The sequence below is a fragment of the Saccostrea cucullata genome, unplaced genomic scaffold, assembly GCF_032062105.1.
Source record: "Saccostrea cucullata isolate Sc308-1 unplaced genomic scaffold, CSIRO_AGI_Scuc_v1 ctg4182, whole genome shotgun sequence".
Lineage (NCBI taxonomy): Eukaryota > Metazoa > Mollusca > Bivalvia > Ostreida > Ostreidae > Saccostrea > Saccostrea cuccullata.
Window position 1 is genome coordinate 133,615 of NW_026923522.1, and position 16,947 is coordinate 150,561.

The window sequence follows — 16,947 nt, forward strand, 5'->3', positions numbered from 1 at the left end:
TTTTCCCGGGGAAACGTTGAAAGCTTATAGTTTACACAAAGCATTTCATAGTTAAAAAATCTTGTTTCTGTCTGAATTTTACAATATTCAGTCTAGGTATTTCTGAACACATTCTTTCTGCCTCGATTAGTGATAATATTATGCAAAAAAAACTATATGCGCTATATTGCATATATTTGCCCCCACAAAAGTCAAATTTTGAAAACTTCCTGAAATGTGCTGAATTCAATAAATTGTATGAGAAATATAAATTAACAGAAAAAATTATAGTGTCAAAGCAGTGTATTCACAATTTTTGTTTTTATGACGTCACAAACTAGTCCGATTTGATATCCTTTTTAAGAAAGAGGATAAAATGGACAAAATTTCAACAATTTTAGCTTTAAAATTTATAGAGCGCATGTTTGTTCAGAAACAATATTGACATATTTCATTGATATTATCATTCTACACATTATCAAAATATTGATCCTGAACACACATGCACTCGGTGACTTTTACTCAAAATATCGACGAAATATGTACATTTTTCTGTAAAATTCATAAAAAAACTGAAATTTACGTCATGTTTGTGACGTCATTACGTACATATGGCGTCGTTACTTATAAAAATATTCAGTGCTTTGAAGTCAGCATATACTCCCCTGTTTAAGACCTTAATTGAATATATCTCCAAGCAAATATTGGTTATTACCGAATAAAGTTCTTTCCATTTAAAAAAAATATTTTTATCTCCTTCTTAACTGTTTAAATTGAAAAAAATAATTTTATGCATAAAATTTGATTTTATTTTCAGCCTTACCTACGTCATCCTCCCAATCTGAGGATAATAGTATGTTGGTTGCGATTGTCTCCTCAGCTGTCGGTGTAGTTTGTATTGTAATCCTTGCTGTCGTTATGACGATGTACTTCCTGAGGAAAAAGTCAGCGCAGAATCATAAGAGTGAAGAAAGGAACAGCGGATGTGAGAAAACTTATTCTTAATTAATATATAAATGCGTTTGTGATTATGATCAACCATATGGCTCACTTCATCAAAATCTTCTTCTAAAGAGTAAACTCTTCACAATACTTTATATCTCATTTTTTGTATTTATTCATTGTAAAATATAATGTATTTTAAAGTTTGCTTTCCTGATGTTTGCAGCTACGTTAGGGATATTTATTTCATATATTATCTATATACATGCATAAGCAGTGGCGTATATTCCATGCAAAAAGTCTGTAGCCTACATATTATTTTCTCAGAAATACAAATTGATAAAATAAAGGGTGGGGAGTTGATAATAAATCGCACCTATGTATTTTTTAGTTATAAATGGCAAAATCGCATTTATAGCAGTCCGCACTTTTATACTTATTCGATTATGTTTACCGTTTTCCTTTATATTTAAGGACAAAACTATTCCCTTAGCTTGATTTTGAGCAGATATTGAGTAAAATGACACTTTAAGTTTTGATAATTGGTCTAAACATCACGATGTAAACCGAAAATGCGTCTACAGTAGTATTTTCATTGATCAAATTTAAATTGTAGATGTCTGTGTTCGTAGAAATGCTCCGTTTTGACTCCTCCCCCTCATGCTTATCGCGAGGATGTGCATTATTTACTTACACTCTACACCTCAGGTTAATCTGTGACTTCACAGTAGCCTACACTTTACACCTCAGGTTAAATCTGTGACGTCACAGTAGCCTACACTTTACACCTCAGGTTAAATCTGTGACTTCACAGTAGCCTACACTTTACACCTCAGGTTAAATCTGTGACTTCACAGTAGCCTACACTTTACACCTCAGGTTAAATCTGTGACTTCACAGTAGCCTACACTTTACACCTCAGGTTAAATCTGTGACTTCACAGTAGCCTGCACATTAGCAGAAAGGAATATGCCTCACAGATGAAGGTTATTGAAAGCAATCATGGCTCCACGTTAAAACCATACAAATGAATATCGGTGATTAATCACGTTTTTCTATTTTGTACACAATAAAAAAACTGTAAATCATTTTACACAAGAATTTTATGTTTACGTAATTACGATAGACAGTGAGCTTGAAAAATTAAATTATTTCGTATATAAGTAATTATCAATATCATATAAATCGTTAAAAATCACTCGATAATAAACAAAGAATTAATGAATATTTCGTGAAAATGCCTATTATGTTAACTTAGTTATCTAGAGTAAAAATAAATCAATTAGTAACATTTTGCAATCACAACACTTTTTGTATTTTCAGGAGTAAAAAAAGGTATTGCCGCATTATCTGTGAAGTCGTCACAACCGTGTTCAACACTAAGTGTTTCAGCACTCGATACCTAGATCAAACTGTTATTGGAGCATGCAAATGTGAAAATTTAGGAAAAGCAAAAGGACCAAACATATTCGTTAATGTATTGAGTAATATTTTGTGGTCGAATTAAATGAAGATAAATAGCCTCATGCATAGCCGCAATAAGTCACATTTATTCGGTATAACGTACTAGAATGAGATGCAGAGAGAAAAGCATGTACATGTAGCTATTATCATCATTATTTTTTTAAGGCTCGAAACTGGTTGTACGCTATTGTTTTATCCCGTAAATTACGCACTTTATTGTAAATTCAATGCGTATAATGTCATTGTAAAAGTATATTGAAAGACTGCTTAATTTTAATGTTTTTCGACATGAAAATGTTGCCTCAAGCACTTTTCATATTTTCTTGCTTCGTAGAAAATATTGCAGTATGAAGGCTTATTTTTTTCTTCGAATTTTAGACATGTCACGTGTCACATATCAGAGACGCAATGTATACATTTGCAAATGCAAATAGTGGGATCCCATTCTTCAAGCATAATGTTTTCAAATCAAACCGATATCAACCTAAATTCATTTTTCTCGGATATTTTAAGGCATAATTACTAAGGACGTCCTTAACCTAGTTATGTTAAACTTGATTCGACAGCAGAAGTAGAAAGACAGACAACGAACACATTAACGTCGCATTCGTTTTTTCTGTTCTGCAATCAATTGAAATGTAAAATTACAAGCTTTCCTGAAAAAAACAGATCATTAGACAATGAAACAAATTAAAAAGAAGCATAGTCTGGTACTGTAAAATCCAAAAATGTGCTTTCTGAACGATAATCACTTGCATGACCTTCCTATAACATCTGTGATAATTTAAGTTCCCTTACCAGACTACCTTCTAAATATTTAATTTTTTCAAAATAACTTTCAGCCTTAGAAACCGACTACACTCAACCGGATGTTGTTGTGTACGCTGCTGTTGACAAGAGTGTCCTCAAGAAGAACAGGCAACAGGATGACGTAGTGAAGAGTGACGTCATCAAGGATCAAAATGGTGAATTTTCTATTTCATCATTCTCTCTCATTCTCTGTCTCTGTCTCTCTAAATCTCTATTTCTCTCTCTCTCAGAATTCTCTCACAGTTAAATCATCTTGTTTTCATAACTTTATAAATGATGAGTTATCTATTTCATCAACCTCTCTCCCTTTCCCTCTCCTCTCACTCCTTCCCTCTTCCTCTTCAAAGGTTTCATCAAATATATTTTAAAAGTTCCTTTTGCCCTCTAGTTTTTTTCAAACATAGTGAGCACCCACTCCCCTTCAAAGTCCCTCTCCCCTCATTATATGACAAAAACCTTGTCTGGGAAGAAAATAACATGTTTACAAGATTAATTTCTTTTTTCGGTGAAAGTATTTATTTTAGAGATGTAGGCAAGTGAATAAGATTCTGTCCATGACCAGTCTGAGTTATTACTTCGATTCACAGTTAAATAATGTTATTTGAATGAAATTAGTTACAAATGAAAAACTAACAGCAGCCCGCGAAGTTACAGCGTTTCATGTTCAACAAGAAATAACTGTTTTATTCTCTTAATAGATAAAACTTCTTCACAATAAAATATTTATTTATTGTAGTTGAAAACGACACAGTTTATTCAGAAGTGATCAAACCTTCCAGAAAACAAAAGCAAACAAATAAAAAGAACGGGCAGAAAAATGATGAGAAGAAGGAAATTAAAGGAAAGAAAGAGGCACCAGGGGGATCAAACATGGATGAGAATACACGTGCTGTGGTACATACTGCTTAATGATATTCTTTGCTGTGATATTTAGAGCTAGTCGGTGGTGTAATTTAAGAATTGTTTTGAAATTTATTATTGAAATTAATATTTTTTTGTTTTAAAGAATGAGGATGGTTTAGTATACATTGATGTAGAATTTACAAACAAGGGCTTCGAGTCGGACAAAAGGGGGAAACCAGTCGTGCACGGAGAAGAAGAGAGAACAGAGTACACGTTCGTGGATTTTTCCAAGAAAGCGCCACCTATGGAGGAACCACAGGATGATGCCGAGTAAAAAACTGTATGGACAAGATTGACAAATATGGCTTCAAATAAGACCATTTGTTGTTTTTTAATAACGTTCATTTTTTGAAACCATTTTTGAGGTTCTTTTTTGTGTTTCCTATTTTTCAAACATTTTTTTATTTTGTAAGCTTATATTTTAGGTATGTTGTTGCTTATTTAAAAGAAAAAAAAGCAAGTCAAGAACTTATGTACATATTTCTGAGCAGTCTCAGAAGCAAAATTTTGAGAAAACAACATAGAGGATAACAGGTATAATTCGGCTTCATTCCTTACAATTAATTCTCTATGCTTTAAAATTAAGAGAACACTTGAATAATCGCGAACCACCATCAAAAATATTGTTTTCGCTTTCAAAACTTGTTTAAAATGTATTTTATAAAAAAATAAATAAATATGTTACTTGCGGTGTAAGAAATGCTAAACAGCTACAATGATAGCTTAGATAGAGGATTTGTAACAACTTGGAAATCCTCTTTTGAACACTAACTAACCACCTTTGGTAATCTTTTGTCGTCTTGCAAACATATCATTGAAGGACTTTGTCATAAAAAAAACATTTGTCAAATCCCTTTATACTCGGAAAGTTGGCATATTAGATTGCGTGTTTGGCAAATATTCAATTAACAAAGCAAAAAGCTTATGGTGGTTAGCAAATAAGTGTATCTTAAATTGAAAGAAAGAAACAACTAATGCAGACACACATGGATATAGGTGACATGTTTTATCTAGATACCTTTTTTTTAGAAATATATATCATTGAATTTTCTGTACATAATTTGTTTTGCTAATTTTACTTTTATTTATTTTTCAAGTTTGATAATTTGTACATTTCTTTTATTTTTTCAGCCATTTTAGTTTAAAATGTTCCATGCCTTCAAATTGACTGGTTTTAGAAACATGGAGCTACATAGAGTAGCTACGCTAGATTAATGTTAGAATATTAATCGTTAACGTAATCTGTTTTTAATGGCGTATACACTATATGGAAAGACACTTTAAACTCTATTTCAATGAAAATTATGTTTTGTTCGTTTGTATTAGAATTTTCAAATTGAGGACCAAGTTTTTTTTTAATATGCCTACCTCTGGTATGACTGGAACCCGTAATAATGTCATTTTTTATTTAATTAAAAATTTTCGTTTACCTTAATTACATATGTATAATTCTTCGTGTGTCTATATTTTGAAATTTGAAAAGACTCTTAAAACTTTATTTTTATGAAAATTATGTTGTTCCTTTGTATTATAATTTCCCACTATAGCACCAAGTAAATATTAATTTTATTGAATATGCACATTACCTGAGGCCATAATAACATCATTTTTATTAGCTCACCTGAGCCGAAGACTCAAGTGAGCTTTTCTGATTTCATTTTGTCCGTCGTCTGTTCGTCCATCCGGCTGTCCATTTGTAATTTTTTTTTTCACATTTTCGACTTCTTCTCAAGAACCACTTAGCCAATTTTAACTAAACTTGGTACAAAAAAATCCTTAGTTAAAGGGAAAATGAAATTGTTAAAATGAAGGGCCATGTCCTCTCACAAGGGGAGATAATGAAGATAAGACAAAAATAGGATGGGGTCATTAAAAAATCTTAGTCTCAAGAACTCACTGAAACTTTTGAGAAATCCTTCTGGGATAGTGTAGATTCTAAATTGTTGAAATCATGACCCCGAGGGTTGGGCGAGGCCACAATAAGGAATCAAAGTTTAACAAAGAAGTACATGTATATACATTGTAGAAAATAATGTTTAAAATCTTCTTCTAAAGAACCAATGGGCCAGAGAAGCTGAAACTTATGGGGAAGTATCCTGGGATAGTGTAAATTCTTAATTGTTCAAATCATGACCTGCGGGGTTTGAACGGGGCCATTATAGGGAATCAAAGTTTTACATAGAAAAAAATAGAAAACAATCTTTAAAAATATTCTTATAAATAACCACTGTGCCAGAAAAGTTGAAAATTATGTGGAAGCATCCTGGGATAGATTATATTCTAAATTGTACAAATCATGACCCCCGGGGGTTGGGCGGGGCCACAAAAGGGAATCAAAGTTTTATATAGAAATATCAATATATAAACTTTTAAAATCTTCCTCTCAAGAACCACTGTGCCAGAAAAGTTGAAAATTATGTGGAAGCATCCTGGGGTAGTATAGATTCTAAATTGTTCAAATCATGACTATACGGGTTAGGCGGGGCCACTATAGGGAAGCAAATTTTACATAAAAATATATAGGAAAAATTCTGTAAAAATATTCTTTTCGAGAACCACTGGGCCAGAAAAGCTGAAAATTATGTGGAAGCATCCTGGAGTAGTATAAATTCTAAATTGTTTAAATCATGACTCTTGGGGTTGGGCGGGGTAGTGTAGATTTTAGATTGTCCAAATTATGACCGTTGGTGTATGATGGGTCACAATAGGTATTACAAGGGCTAAATCTGGTTTATAATAGCATGGTCACAGGTTCTTGGGTGAGCAATGTGCCCCATGGGCCTCTTGTTTAATTGAAATTGACCATTTCCTTTTATTATAAATGTATAATGCTTCGTTTGTCTATATTTTGAAATTGTTTCTATTTTATGCATATATTTTGTTTCTTGCATGAAAGTGCAATTAGATTTCAGTTGATCTTATTCAGTCGTTTTTTTTTATACGCTTTTATATGCTGGAATTCTCATATTTACCAATTATATCCTTTTAAACATTTAGCTATTTTTATATTCTTACAATTTTCTGGTTAAACACTCGACATGAGAAATCGGTACACCTCATGCGGCCTTGAAGTCGACATTTAGATAAATGCACTATGCACACTTTTAGTTTATATCAATCATTATCCCTCCCTGCTCATGTAGAAATGTTTTTACTTGCATATGGAATTTATATCTCTCAAAAAACATACAAAGATCATAAACAGTGCCCAAGATCAAAAGTTCTTAAAACAATACAAATTAGGAGCATAGCATACACAGACCTTCAAAACATCAGCAGCGGTGGGATCAGTTGCATGGAGGAATGAGAATCCCCTGCCGACCGGTCACAACCACAGTGTGCTCCATGTCATGATCGTAAAATAATGGAAAAATGTAGTCATTAATTCAGTGCTTAAATCATGGACTAACAATTTGTATGAAAAACGCCTATCACCATTTTTACTCAATGATAAATTGTATTTGCAGACAAGGTCATTGTATCGCCCATAGAACTTAAAAAATTGATGAGTTTCAACAAGACTGCTGACATTCTAATTTTATCAACTTCTTTGTTGAAAATTTACCTCGTTTTAGTAATTGTACATACGTAGAGCAGGCGTTTACGTATCGAATCAACTGATATGTATAAACTCCGTATGCAGGTGATTAAGGTACATTGCAGCATAAGTAAGGAAAAATGATGACAGAAAAGTTCAAGTCATCACGATTATGAAAGAGCTTTGTTGTAAGATTATCATTAACGTTTTTTCTAGTAAAATATTCAGTATGAAACAGATGTATCATACTATGTGGTACCTTTTGTCTTTTGCTTAGCGGGATATATTCAATACATTGTACAAATAAAAAGCATACATTATTATAATTAATAGTAAACATAATTAAATATCATAATTTGATAACTCTCTATATAGCATTTTCCCAAGTCAAGAGTTTCCTATCCGCTCCGCTCCACAGAAGCCCTTTGCCGAATAGACAAAGTTTGACGGGGTAAGAAATGCTCTCTCTGATTGTCCTCATACAAATTTCATGAACAAATTAAAAAAACATTGTTTTAATTAACCTCAAACAAAATCGTAAACAGAAACAACTCGCCAGTTTTAGTCCAAGCGAAAACGTCTTTACCATTAAATAACAAAGTTTTATGATTGTCTCATCTGTTTTGTTAATGCTATTTTTGAATTTATTACCGAATTCTAATATTGTCTTACATTAGAGGCCAATAGAGTTCAAAATGTGTTATCTCACTAGATGGCGCAATAGTATACTTTTTCTATTCGGTCAAGGGTTTATGTGGAGCGGAGCAGATCAGAAACTCTTGACTTAGGAAAATGTTTATATAGCTACTTGGTGTAACTGTATTTCTTTTATCAAATCTATCAAGAGCTCTCAAGATTGATCATGTATTGAAAGATATTTAAATTCGTAAAACGTCAAGAAATTTATAGCATCTTCCTACTAGAACGAAGGAACTTACATAAACTTTTTGATATCAACCACGCCCATATATTGCCAACTCAATCCTATGATCATTGATATAAGAACAAAAATATGATGAAATATGTTTAAATTATTTATTATGATACGGAAGTATTATATAAAACTCTTCATGGGCAAAAACAGCAATTCATAAGGAAATTTAGCAAAAATTGAAAGCTTTGTTAAATTAAATAAAACTCGCCAATAACACAAAGTGGTCCTTCTGACACTACATCACACCCTTGTTGAAAAAAATATAATACAGATGTGAACAATTTTCCATTTCCTCACATGCACAGAATTTATACTAAAATTGATGTTAAATTGAATACTCCTATATTTAAGTTTATTGGATAACAAAGTGAAATATGTTTGAATACATGTATCTGAGTCAGGTTTTATTTGGAATCCTTTGCATCACAAGAGGTAAGATTTCTTAGTGATTTCAGGAAATAAGGTCCAATCAAATGTTGGAATCCAGCTGTCAAGATTTCTATACTGAAAAAGGTATTTATATACAATGTCTTTAAGGATTTCAAACTGATAATTTCCGCTTCTTAAAATATAGAAAGTTTTAATTAACCTGTATTATTTGGGAAATACTAAATGACATAGATATAATGCACACGATTTCAATGACAGTTTCCCAACCAAGGTAAAATTAAAAATTTTACATAAGATTCGTTTATATTTTATACACTTCTGCAAATAAGTTAAAGGAATATGAGCTGCATTTTTGAAAAGTTTATTTTGCTGTAAAATTGTGTTATTATGATAAATTTGTATTTAATTTAAATCTTTATGATCAATTATACTAAATTAAAGCAGAAAAAGACTTCTAAATACAGTCAAATATACAGTTTTATATAAGAAAGCATTATTGTACAGGACGACAATAATGTAACTTTGATTTAATGGAAGCTTAGAAAAAGTTCTTTCATCACAAATATGAACAACAGAAGTTTATCGACGTTATTTTTTCTGTCATTCAGATAGTTATTTACAATTTGCAACAAAAAATTCTGACATCAAAGTTGCAGCTCATATTGCTTTAAGTGTGAAAAGGGATATATCCGATTGTATGTTTACAAAGTATATATTTGACCAAACTTGTAAATTTGATTTATAAGACATGTTTATTTATACCAAATGAAGCCGTAGCATCCATGGGAAAAAATATATTTCCTGTCATTACAGTGACATGTTCAACGTTTGTCAAACCAGAACCCCAGAAAGTGGCTTGAAATATATATATTCAGGTTTTTCCACCCTCACAATTTTAATGGTTCAAAGTTCAAAAACTGCATTTATTTTCTTCTAATATACTTTAAATTTTCCAATTATTGCAAGAAATGTATAGGACACCATATTATTTAAGATGCCAAGCTTAAGTTAACAGAAGTGAATGTCGACATAAAAAAATCGCACATTTGTTGTACACAATATTATGAAAATTATGTAAAAACTGGTTAAAATGCATAATTCTGATGCTGAATTTTCCAACTTGGTTTCTACTTATAACAACTTTTGAAATGTGAATAACAGGGAAACTATTTAACATTAGAAGTACAATAAAGCAAATTCCTGAATGAAGAGACCTTAGATTGAATAATTGATTGAATTTAAAAATATGTATTTTTTAAATTCTTTTACATGTACTAAACAATATTTATCATTATTTATCATTACACCTATTGTAAAGCATTCTTTCAAAAGATATTGTTCTATTAGGTATGAATTTAAATTAATCACAGGTTTTGCAAAATCTTATCAAGGCGGAATACCTTAAATGTACTGAAAAATAATCTGAAGAATCAGAAAGTGTCAAAAGAAAGTATTAAGATTACTTCAGATTCTCTCTGATAGGACTGTCAATAGCCACTTAAGCTGAGATAATATCTAAAGTAAGGGCCTTATAACGATATCCGAATTATTTCAATATCAAGAGACCCCTTTAAAGTAAAAAAAAAGCATCAAATAACAACTACTAATTATAAAATTTGAAAGAAGTGACAATTGGTTGATAAGTGCGGAAAGTGCATAAGGAAATTCATGACCAGGAAAATATTTCTTATACGTTAGGAAATATAAGATACACAGAACAGATCTTTCAATTAAAGTTTAAATAAACTAGAGTTACTGTGAGCGATGAGCTCACTAAATGATACCCCCCGCCTCCCATATGGTTATAACTGGTGAAAAAGTCCATGTTTTCCTGTGGCCGGGAAACCCAAAATATGTGCCGGATCAAAAAGTAAAATAGGAGGTGCACAATGGCAATATGTAATAAAGATTCTGTGAAAGTTTCATCAAATTTCATTCAGTGGTATGAGAGGAGTTGCGGATAAGAGATGGGTACCCCAAAGCGTAACAGACGGACGGACAGACAGACAGACGGACGGACGGACAGACGGACGTACAGACGGACGGAATTAACGATTACTATATACCCTCCCGCTTTTCAAGCGGGGGGTATAAAAAGAACAAGTTAATGACTTTCTGCAACGTAGAAATGTAATATTGAAAAAGACATCTTTTTGTAAAGTAACTGCAGATAAAACATCTTCATCTATTTATTTCATGTCATTGAAGCATTTCAATGAAAGTTTACCTCAGGTCTTTAATTTTAAGACTCTAGTCAACGAACTTTTTGATAACATCTGTTAGATAAGGTATTTATTTAAAATACTCTGCATCTTTTGTAACTTTTCTGTTATCTCACCATCTCGAGTGCCCATTAGAGATTTCACAGTGATATGTACTAGTATTTAGCACGCTTCTCCGTCTCAACAAGTATTTGATTTCCTGGTCTGAAAACGCATAATATTAAAAAGTAGAAATCTTAAAAACTGACTATTATATATGTTGCGTTTATAATATAAATTTATGTAAAAGTACAAAAGTATATGCACTTATAAATGCATTGTATCTATGAATATTTCTGGCATACTGTAAAACGAGAAAATTTGGCGCATACATATTTTAGCGCAAACGCAAGTGGGAATGCATTAGCGCAAATAAATTTTAGCGCTTGCACTTGTCAGTAAAATATATAAAATTTTTATTTGATATTTTTTTTATCCACACCCGTATTTGACCTTTTGGTTAGTCAAGCACGGAAACACATTAGTACTCCCGTATATCAGTAAACATTCGTTAACTTTACCGCGGTACCTGCTGCTATCACATGGACGTGGCACAATGTTAAATATTAATTTTATTTCTATTTTCTATGAAAAGAAATGGAGTATTTACTCATTTAAAATCATATTAAAACAATGCATGCATTGACAGAAAATTATTTCGATAAAACGGTAATCCTACTGAGTAATCAGGTATTGTGTGCAAGCTCAATCGCCATGCCTGATTGCATTGTTTACCTCGAGGCGATAGATGATTGGCACGCCGAAAAGCCAAACTTTGAAGGTGCTAATGATAATAATCGTGTAACAACTACTGGGGTACAATAGTTTTATTAAATTATAATTTGGCAGAACTTTGTCTTCCGAACATGTGCAGTACTAGTGTGTATATAAAATCCAATGACCCTTCGACATTACGTAATCGCGTGTTCCGGTTTACATGTACTTATGTAAAAGCTTTGAAGACACACAAAAATGATATTTAGAAATCCTTTAGCGCACAATAAATTTTAGCGCTCAGGGGCTCTTGCGCCAAAGGCGCTAAAATTAGTAGTGCGCCAAATATTCTTGTTTTACAGTATTTATCTATAAAGTCTGTGATTCTAAACTTTAAAAATGTATTCTCGTTCAATAAAGACTGATTCTTTAAAATTCACTTTAATAAGTCATAAAATCTTACTCAATCATCTCTGCTTACTTATATGGTGACATTCACAACATAATTTGTACTGACTCCGGACAGGAAATTAAGGAAACAACGTTTTAAATGCGTCCAATGATTTTATTTATGAGGATGATGAGATATGGCGATGACAATGACATGGAAATATGACTTGAAGTTGAAGTTGACATGGAAATGACGTGTATGACGTTGAAATGACGATTACATTGACATGGATGTAGACGTAGAAATGACTTGGAAAATATGACGTGGAAAATCTGACGAAAATGACGATTTACTACAAAAAATTAAAAGAAAAAATACTATAAGATATTTCAAGCAAGTACACATGATAACACATCCTAGCAAATAATGATGATGTATTACATGTTCTAGAAAATACTTCAATACACAAAAACTGTCGTCAAAATGTAAACAAAGAAGCATAACTCTTCTTGACACAAATCATGATAGAAAAACATGGCAATAAAAAGATTTATCTACCGTACGTAATAAGTGTGCACATATCCAGCGAAATTACAATATGTATGTCAATAATGTACCTAACTTACTAATAGCATTATAATTATTACTCCTACATAGTGCACAAGTACTTTCAACAATAACTTTATAGCCAGGTTCATAAAAATGCTAAATTTACCGCGATGACAAATATACAGTGTATACAACTAAATGATTTACATAGAAAAACTCACCAATTAGAAGTTTCCTCCGGTGAAATAAATATCAGTACAAAGACTGGAAAGCATCATAGTAAACTAGCAAATGGCAAACTTGTAACAAATGCGGCACCAAGCCCTGCCGCGTTCTGCCATGATAACACGGGCTCAACACAAAAAATTACTGTGCCCCAAAAACGATGACGTCACATCACACTAATGACCCTAAAAAGTCTAGTAACCGAAATGGCCGTAACAATCCAGCCCCCTAATTGTGGAACAAATGTGACACAATTACAAAAATAGATATATACATTATATCCATTAACCCAAAAATTGTATAAAAATACAATGCAAGTTAAACAGGTTAATACACTGTACTAAATTCTTATCAAAAATGAAATATGCACATGATAAACATGATACCTAGCAAATCCAATACATGAAAGACGAATATTCAATTATTCAAAGTCTCTTAGTAAATTTATCTCAAACAGTCTCTTAGTCCATTTCTAGGATCATGCACAGCTTATCGACAGGTCGCGTTAAAATGTTTGTCGCGGTTTTCACCTTGACCTGACGCACGAGTCCATTTCTGTCAGGAATCGTCTCATGTACTACTCCCATCGGCCAAGAGTCCCTTGGGGCGTTCGAATCCACAACTAACACAATATCACCAACTTGAAAGTTTCTCTTGATATCATGCCATTTTTGTCGTTCCTGGAGAAGTGGTAAGTACTCGCGTACCCAACGATGCCAGAACAAGTTGGCCATATATTGTATCTGTCTCCAACGGCGTCTGTGGTAAAGATCTGACTTATCGAAGACTCCTGGAGGAATGTTAGGTTTCCTCTTCATCAAAAGCAAATGGTTTGGAGTAAGTGGCTCCAAGTCACCGTGTTGATCCGTGTTCTTTGTTATTGGTCGGTCGTCGATTGTATATTCAATTTCACACATTAGAGTATGAAGTCCTTCATCATCAAGTGTCTGCTCCTTTAGTACACTATTCATGGCTTTACGAATAGATCTAATTAACCTCTCCCAGGCTCCCCCGTAGTGGGATCCAGCTGGTGGGTTAAACTGCCAGTCTACGTTGTTTTGTAACATTGCAGATTGGATCTGTGCTTGGTTCCATTCTTGTATGGATTTTTTAAGTTCACGTTTGGCACCAACAAAGTTAGTTCCGTTGTCAGAACGGGTTTTCTTTACTTGTCCTCTTCTTGCTATGAAACGTCGTAGTGCATTTATGTAGGAATCTGTATCCAATGAAGCTGCTATCTCTAGATGCACTGCACGACTAGCTAAGCAGGTGAATATAACACCATAGCGTTTCACATGGCTCCGTTTCACTTTGACTTCAAATGGTCCGAAGTAATCGACACCAACTCTGCTAAATGGTGGTTCGTCTGGGATAATACGATCTTTGGGCAAACTTGCCATCTTTTGCTCTCCAACCTTAGACCTCTGTCGTCTACAAGTAACACACTTTGACACGACTTTCCGAATTGCAGATGGAGCATGGATAAGCCAGTAACGTTCTCTCAGCTTAGCTAGCATATAATTTCTGCCACTATGTGACAAATCCTGATGAATTTGGTTAAGAATTAGAGTAGATACATGATGATCTTTGGGTAAAATCACTGGATGTTTCATCTCCTCTGGAAAACTTGACTTGTGTAAACGACCACCGACTCGCAAAAGTCCAGCATCCAAAAATGGATCAAGGCTCCGGATTCTGCTACCATGACTGACACTAGATCGAGTTTCTTGACATAAGGGTATTTATTTCCGTAGAAAATTTTTGCCACTGAATGAAACTAAGTATGGCTTTTTCTGCTTCTTTCAAGTCCTCATAGGAAATGTAAGCCTTGTCACGAGAATCATCCTGCACCATTGAGTGAGAATCAAGTCTTTTCACACGAACACGTCTTAACAATTCTTTACACACCTTCAAAATCCATGCCACACTACGTTTTAATAAATACCAAGACGAATGATGTTGAAACAGCTCGTTAATATCTCCTGCATTCTCTTGTAATTCTTGTGATTTTGTGACAACTGTCTTTACAGTAACCTTTTTCACCTCTGGGTCGTTGTCAAACAGTTCTGTGTCAGTGAGGTGTGAAGCTGGTGTTGGCCAATGATCCTCAGGTTCAAACAGGAAATTGGGGGGTTTGATCCAGTTCTCCTGTTTCAATAAGCCATCTGCAGAGATACCTCTAGATGCATGATCCGCTGGATTCAACTTTGTGTTGATGTATCTCCAGTCAGTTGGTTGTGACCCTTCGTGGATAACTGCTAATCTGTTTGCAACAAAAGTATGAAATCTGAATATAACGTAAAACGGCCATGCTGTCGGTCCAGTATGTAATACGATGGACAGGAAGATTCAATTCTCTAAGTAACATCCTATTGGTTCTGACGGCTACTGTGGCTGCTGTCAACTCCAATCGTGGAATAGATGTTGCTTTAAGTGGAGCAACGCGGGATTTTCCCATAATAAAGGAACAATGACGTTCACCAGAAGCATTCTCCATGCACAAGTATGACACTGTACCATATCCAGTTTCGCTCGCATCAGCAAAATGATGTAACTGTACCATGAGTGGATGAAAACCATAAGGTTTCAGACATCTGTTCACTTTGAAGTCCCTCAATTTCTCGAGATCTTGGTACCAATTATTCCACTGAATAGCAGTGTCATCTGGAATCTTGTCATCCCAACCAAGCTGAAGTTTGCACAATTCCTGCAGAATGAACAGTGCGCATGTCCTGAATTGTATAAGTCACCGAATGTTAGTAACGCAGGTACATAAGGCGTACTATGTTGTGTCGACATAGGAATGTAAGGAATACTATGTGGCGTACATGTAGTCACACTAACAGGCACATATGATGAAGTACCTTGAGTCACAAATGGTGTATTCCAGTTCTGCTGACTTACAGTCCTTGACACGGATGTAAACTAAGGCGCATGTGGATTCAAGGCACACTGTGTGGTAGACACATGTACATGCAAATGCGGTAACTGCTGTGCAGTTGGTTTCTGTACAGGTGAAAACAAAAGTGCGCCATGGTGATGCAATTCTGCATGGATATCACTCAAAGCTTCGGTAAGCTGTTGGTCCCTCAATTCACTCCTTTCTAGTTCTTCAATAATTTTAGTTCGAGCGTCACTGATCTTTAGTGCTGTTTGTATGTGAAGTTCTTCTTCTTTCATTTTTAACTGTAGTCTGGCCTCCTCTATCTGTTTCTTTTCTTTAAGCGCAGCTGCTTTTGCCAATAGTTCTGTTTTATGTTGTTTTTCCTCAAGCTTGGCCACTGAATAGTTACCTGACTTTGAAACAATGGATCGTTTATCAGATGGAACACCTTTAGAAAGTCTTGAAAACCATTTCTCGACTGATGATTTCACATCCATTAGTTGTTTATTTCTTCCGGTGAATATTTCTTCATCTATCATCTGCTCACTCGGGGAGATGAATGCTTTAACTTTTTCCTGGAACTCTAGAAAGTCCTCGTAATTGTCCAACCATTTACTGTAAGCAGTTTTGATGGTGTCTTTATCATCTGACGATTCCAAAAGTCCTTTTAAATTATCACCAAGTGCTAACAGTACCGTCCTTGTAACATTTCTCTCTGTTGTTGAGCTTAGTCTCTAAAGTAAATTCAGCACCTTTTTCAGTCATCTTTTTCTTTCTTTCACTCCTTCTGGGCTGACCCTCCATGTGACTCACCCTCCTCTCCTTCCTTTATCTCATCTTCTAATTGTAAATATTTCGTACTGACTCCGGACAGGAAATTAAGGAAACAACGTTGTAAATGCGTCCAATGATTTTATTTATGAGGATGATGAGATATGGCGATGATATGACATGGATTTATGA

At 33.9% G+C, this 16,947-nt stretch overlaps 2 protein-coding genes across 3 annotated transcripts in view; both read left to right on the forward strand.

Annotated features, from left to right (window-relative positions):
• Positions 1-5,580, forward strand: part of LOC134264197 (uncharacterized) — a 65,322-nt gene extending 59,742 nt beyond the window's left edge. For both annotated transcript variants that reach the window (XM_062746493.1, XM_062746494.1), the window contains 4 exons: positions 797-964; positions 3,228-3,350; positions 3,932-4,089; positions 4,202-5,580. In XM_062746493.1, coding sequence (XP_062602477.1) covers positions 797-964; positions 3,228-3,350; positions 3,932-4,089; positions 4,202-4,372 — 620 coding nt within the window. In that variant the 3' untranslated portion in view covers positions 4,373-5,580. The remainder of the gene's footprint in view (positions 1-796; positions 965-3,227; positions 3,351-3,931; positions 4,090-4,201) is intronic.
• A 3,253-nt stretch (positions 5,581-8,833) lies between these two features.
• Positions 8,834-16,947, forward strand: part of LOC134264193 (uncharacterized) — a 47,087-nt gene continuing 38,973 nt past the window's right edge. Inside the window, exon 1 of the mRNA XM_062746483.1 lies at positions 8,834-9,002. Within this exon, the coding sequence (XP_062602467.1) occupies positions 8,945-9,002 (58 nt within the window). The 5' untranslated portion in view covers positions 8,834-8,944. The remainder of the gene's footprint in view (positions 9,003-16,947) is intronic.